Raw genomic sequence first — 5,729 nt, 5'->3', positions numbered from 1 at the left:
GACAACGTTTAGCTGGTCTGACTTGCATGTAAATGCAGACCCACTTCAGTGATTCATAACCATGCCCTGGGCAATAAATGCTGACCTATTAACAAAGCCCACAATCCCTATAAATAAATTACAACAAAAAAAGTGTTGCATCACCCAAAATGAGTAATCTGGGTTCGAAATACCAAAACAAGATTACCTTCCCTAAAAGACACTAATAACTTTCATGAATGAAATAAGTTTTTACAACAAATGTGCTAGTTTCTCTAACATCATTACTGTAACTAACTTTTAAATCTTTGTTTTTTAACTGGTTGAATTCAAATTCTGCAAGCTGAAGGAAAGAGAGTCTGACAGAGAGACAGCCTGTGTTATCGGGTTAGTTATTAAGAGACTGTAACAGAGAGACAGTGCGCTACAGGTTCCACCACAAAGTGAATACAAAACTGGGAGTTACATATTCAGGGGTATGTAACTTTTCAAAACGACATGCAGGAAGAAAAAGATAGTGGGGTCGCTTTCTTGGTAGGAGATGGAATAAGTACAATGCAAAGAATTGATTGAGCATCAGAAGATGTAGGATCCATTCGGATGGAGTTAAAACATAAAAAGGCAAAGACACTGGAAGGTGTAGTCTATAGGTTGCCCATTAGTAACCATGGGAGTTGGTTAGCTTGGATGGCTGGTTTGTGATGCAGAGTGATGTTGGCAATGTGGGTTCAATTCTTCCACTGGCTGAGGGCATAATCTCAGAATGAGGGATTACACATTTAAGACAGAGATGAGGAGCAATTTCCTTCTCTCTGAGGGTAGTGAATCTGTGGAATTCTTGAGCACTAAGAGAAGTTATAGAATTCCTAGAGTATGGAAACAGGCCCTTCAGCCCAACAAGAGACTGTAACAGAGAGCATCTCACCCAAACCCATCCCTCTATAACCCACCTAATCCACACATCCCTGAACACTACAGCCAATTTAGCATGGCCAATCCACCTAGCCTGCACATGTTTGGACTGTGGGAGGAAACCAGAGCACCCGAAGGAAACCCATGCAGACACAGGGAGAATGTGCAAACTCCGCACAGTCACCCAAGGGTGGAATCGAACCCAGGTTCCTGGCGCTGTGAGGCTGCAGCGCTAACCACTGAGCCACCATGCTGCCCAGCTATTGAGGCTGGGTTATTAGTAGATTCAAGTCTGAGATAACAAGGTGTAGAGCTGGATTCTCCTGTATCCATCTTCTATCCGCCTCCTCCTCTCTCCCTATTTATTTCAGAACCCCCTTCCCCTCCCCCATTTCTGAAGAAGGGTCTAGGCCCAAAACGTCAGCCTTCCTGCTCCTCTGATGCTGCTTGGCCTGCTGTGTTCATCCAGCTCTGCACCTTGTTATCTCAGATTCTCCAGCATCTGCAGTTCCTACTATCTCAGATTCAAGTCTGAGACAGGTTTTAATCTGTAAAGGAATCAAGGGTCTGGGGAAAGGGCAGGAAAATGAGTTGAGGATTATCAGGACAACCATCATCTCAATGAATGGTTTGATTTGATTTGATTTAATTGACTTATTGTCATGTGTACCTAAGTGCAGTGAAAAGCTTTGTTTGCGAGCAGCACAGGCAGATCATAGCAAGGAAGGACATACAGATCATAGGGTGAAAAATAACTCGGACAGAGTAAGGAATACAGGTAACATCGCGCAGGACATGCACGAGGCAAGATCAACATTAACAAGATCAGCATTATTTGAAGTTAGAGAGGTCCATTCATCAGTCTAATAACGGCAGGGAAGAAGCTGTTCTTGAACCTGTTGGTGTGTGTGTTCAAGCTTCTGTACCTTCTGCCTGACGGAAGAGGTTGTAGGAGAGTGAGCAGGCTTGATGGGCTGAATGGCCTACTTCTGTTGCTATGTCTTTTGGTGTTGTAGGATTTGACCGTGTGTCCCATCAAATTACCAGACCAGTCTCATTACATTAGAACAAAAGCTACTGCCTTGTCCTATGAGCAACGTTGAATGGTCTCGTCTGATTTTCTTCTGTGACACAATTTGCAAAATCTTCCTTCCTGAGATTTATTAGTTGAGTCAAGTCAAATAGGATGTAGAGAAGATTCTGAATAGCCCCAAATAAGCTTAATAGGCTAAATGCCCTTTATCTTGTTCCTGCCTTTGTGTTTTTACCAACTAATTCATTTTTATGTACACATTTGAATGGTTTCTTTTTCAGTAAGAACACTAAGGTAGAACAAAGTACAACTTTTGTTTGTTCCCCTGTTTCTTCACAGCTGACCCCTCCTAGCATTTAGGAAGGAGTTCTTAAATTACACCCTTTGGAGCAGGATGAGTCAGTGCTGTCCTGATTTGATGTCAATACACAGAGGTGAAAAACAATAAGGAAGGGGTGTGAACTGCGTAAGCCGAACCTATCCTACCCGTAACAAATGCTAATTGCTCTCTTCTTTCTTACACATTCTGGGGACATTGAAGTTGCTGATGGAGTTAGCATTCATTACCCAGCCCCTAATTATCCAGAAGATGGGTTCACAAACAAACCCCAACCTACTGCTCCAAGATAATGATACATTATCAATTCATTAACCAAAAAATTTTGGTTAAAGGACAAATGTTGGCCGAGGCATCAGGGACAATTCATTACCTCCACTTGGAATTGTGTCCTGGGATCTTTTTTTTGGGATAGAGTGGTTCTCCTCCAAAGGATGACACTTCTGACAGTACCATAGAGTCAGTTTGGATTAAATATTACCAAAAGTTTGAACCCGAGAGCTTCCACAGATTCATGGCCCTTTGAGAATTTCTCCTCATCTCTGTTTTAAATTTTTCTACCCCTTACCTAAAACTATGACCTCTCATCCTAGATTGCCCCAAATTAGGAAGCATCCACTCTATGTTTACATTGTCAGTCCCCTTTAGCATCTTATATACCTCAATCAGATCTCCTCTCATTCTTTTAAACTCTAAAAAGTAAATGCCCAAACTGCTCAATCTCTCCTCTTAAGATAAACTGTTCATCTCTAGAATCAATCCAGTGAACCTCCTTTGAACGGCCTCCAATAGAATTAAATTGCCCATCGTGTCCAGGGATGTGCAGGCTAGGTGGATTGGCTATGGGAAATGCAAGTGTACAGGTGGAGTGGTGAGTCTGTGTGGGATGCTCTTCGGAGGGTCAGTGTGGACTTGATGGGCTGAATAGCCTGCAGGAAAGGACAGTCATCTTGGTAAAGAGACTGTGCCACATGGAGGTTCCAGCAGAGACAACTATGAAAGTTTATACTAAACTAGACAGTTCATTATACTGTATTATATCATGGACAGACAAGACAGTCTTAAATACAACAATAACAAAGTTGCTGGAAAAGCCCAGCAGATCTGGCAGCATCTGTGAAGGAAAAAACAGAGTTAAAGTTTCGGGCCTGGTGGCCCTTCCTCCGAACGGACCTGAAACATTAACTTATTTTTTTCCTTCACAGATGCTGCCAGATCTGCTGGACTTTTCCAGCAACTTTGTTTTTGTTCCTAATTTACAGCATCTGTCTGGAATGTGGTGGAGGCAGGTTCAGTTGAGGCATTCAACAGGGGGAATTGGATGGTCTTTTTTGTGTAGAAATGGTGTGCAGGGATATGAGAAGAAGCAAGGGATTGGCCCTAGATAATAGAGCCTGTGCAGGCATGATGGGTCAAATGGCATCTTTATGCACCCACAACAGTCTTACAGAATGGAAATAAACCTTTTAGCCCAACTCATATCCTTACCATTTGCCAGCATTTGGCCCATGACCCTCAAAACCCTTCCTATTCATCCAGATGCCTTTTAAATGCTGTAATTGTACCAGCCTCCACCACTTCCTCTGGTAACTCATTCCATACACACATTACCCTCTGCATGAAAACATTACCCCTCAGATCCTTTTTAAATCTTTTCCCTCTCACCTTAAACCTATGTCCTCTAGGTTTGGACTCCCCTACCCTAGTAAAAACACCTTGGCTATTCACCCTATCCACGCCCTTCAGGATTTTATAAATCTCTACAAGATCACCCCCTCAGCCTCTGATGCACCAGGGAAAAAAGCCCCAGTCTTTCCAGCCTCTCCCTATAGCTCAAACCCTCCAACCCTGACAGCATCCTTGTAAATCTTTTCTGCACCTTCTCAAGTTTAACCACGTCTTTCGTATAGAAGGACGACCAGAATTGTATGCAGTATCCCAAAAGTGGCCTCACCAATGTCCAAAAGTTCTGTGATCCTATGAAAAGTAAGTTGAGTGAATAGCAGCAGCTAACTCAATATTGCTCACTTTTCCCCATTGCAGAGAGTTAAAAGGACCCCCATTAAATTTCGACGAGAAAGGACCATTCCAATATTATTGAGCACAGTTTTCATTAAGGTGTCCAACTTGTTCACCTGAAGCTAAAGAGGACACCGGTTTTACTTATAAACTAGGTTGTGATGGATATGAGATGGCCTCATTATATTCAGTTTCCAACGCATTTTTGTTCATTCAAATATGAAAGCTATTGTGAATGGACAGCAACAACTCAATAAAAGCTAATGCTGGTATTTGCCGCATAGCAATCTCTCATGTCTCAGTCAGTGACCTATTTACTGCTCTCAGTCAGGAAGATAGAGGTTCACAATTGCTTCCATCAACTGCTAATGTAGGAAAACGTGATCTTATCCACTTTGAGAGGAAGAACAGAAAAGCAGTGCATTATTTGAACTAGATGAGATGAGATTTTATTGCCACCTGTACCCGAGTACAGGAGTGCATTGAAAGCGTAGAGACACCAATCTCCAGTGCCATCTTAGAATATAATAGTTGGAATTAAAAATAAGGGCAGGAATTAAGGAAACAGAAACGAAAGGAAAATGTCCAGATCACACTGACCGCTGCCACCATGAATCGAGCCAGATTCACCCACCAACGCTGTCTGTGCTGGAACACCAACACTGAGGTGCCACCACCTCGAGCCCTACGCCTCGCTGCCATCTGCGCGGACACACCAACGTTGAATACGCCACGGTCCGGCACCATCTCCCGCTGCTGGGTCCACACTCGCTGCTGGCACCGATGCCCCAGCAGCCGAACTCCCCAAAGGGAGAAAGGTCAGAGAGAATCGTAGAGAGAAGTTGAAAGAAAAGAAAAAAAAGAGAAATGGGTTGAAAAAAGCAGCGGATGAGCGCAAGCCTGAATGCTGCTACTCTGCCACCATCTTGGAAAGTGGGGAGGGACTGCAGAAACTGTGATGCAAAGGCATCTGAGTGTCCTTATGTACTAATCACAGAAAAGTTACTCCATCGGTACAGGAACTGACAAACGGAACATTTGCATTCATTGAAAGGGGAAATAGAGAATGATAGAAGGGGAATATTGCCACAGCTGTGCAGTACCTTCACAAGGCCATGACAGTGTTAGGTTTTGTCTCCTCATTTAAGAAAGAATATAAATGGACTAGAAGCAGTGTAAAAAGGCTTCGCTTGACTGATTCCTGAGGTAATAGGGTGGACCTATTTACCTATTGGAGTTTAGAAGAATGAGAGACAATCATATTGAAACATACAAGATTCTGAAGAGATTTGACAGGCTGGAAGCTGAGGGGACATTTCTCTTGGTGGTGCTGTCTGAAACAAAAGGGGCACTGTTTAAAAATTGAGATAACAAGGTATAGAGCTGGATGAACACAGCAGGCCAAGCAGCATCAGAGGAGCAGGAAGGGTGACATTTCAGGCCTAGACC

General features: G+C 43.2%; 1 protein-coding gene across 1 annotated transcript in view; it reads right to left on the bottom strand.

The window, feature by feature from the left end:
- Nucleotides 1–4,285: 4,285 nt before the first annotated feature.
- aig1 (androgen-induced 1 (H. sapiens)) overlaps nt 4,286–5,729 on the bottom strand; it is a 112,812-nt gene continuing 111,368 nt past the window's right edge. Inside the window, exons 6-7 of the mRNA XM_048601388.1 lie at nt 4,881–5,080; nt 4,286–4,396 (exon numbers count right to left, since the gene is read on the bottom strand). Of these exons, the coding sequence (XP_048457345.1) occupies nt 4,286–4,396; nt 4,881–5,080 (311 nt within the window). The remainder of the gene's footprint in view (nt 4,397–4,880; nt 5,081–5,729) is intronic.

Source organism: Rhincodon typus, chromosome 9 (assembly GCF_021869965.1).
Source record: "Rhincodon typus isolate 14 chromosome 9, sRhiTyp1.1, whole genome shotgun sequence".
In the NCBI taxonomy this organism is placed as follows: Eukaryota; Metazoa; Chordata; class Chondrichthyes; order Orectolobiformes; family Rhincodontidae; genus Rhincodon; species Rhincodon typus.
This window is presented reverse-complemented; position numbering and strand designations above follow the sequence as displayed.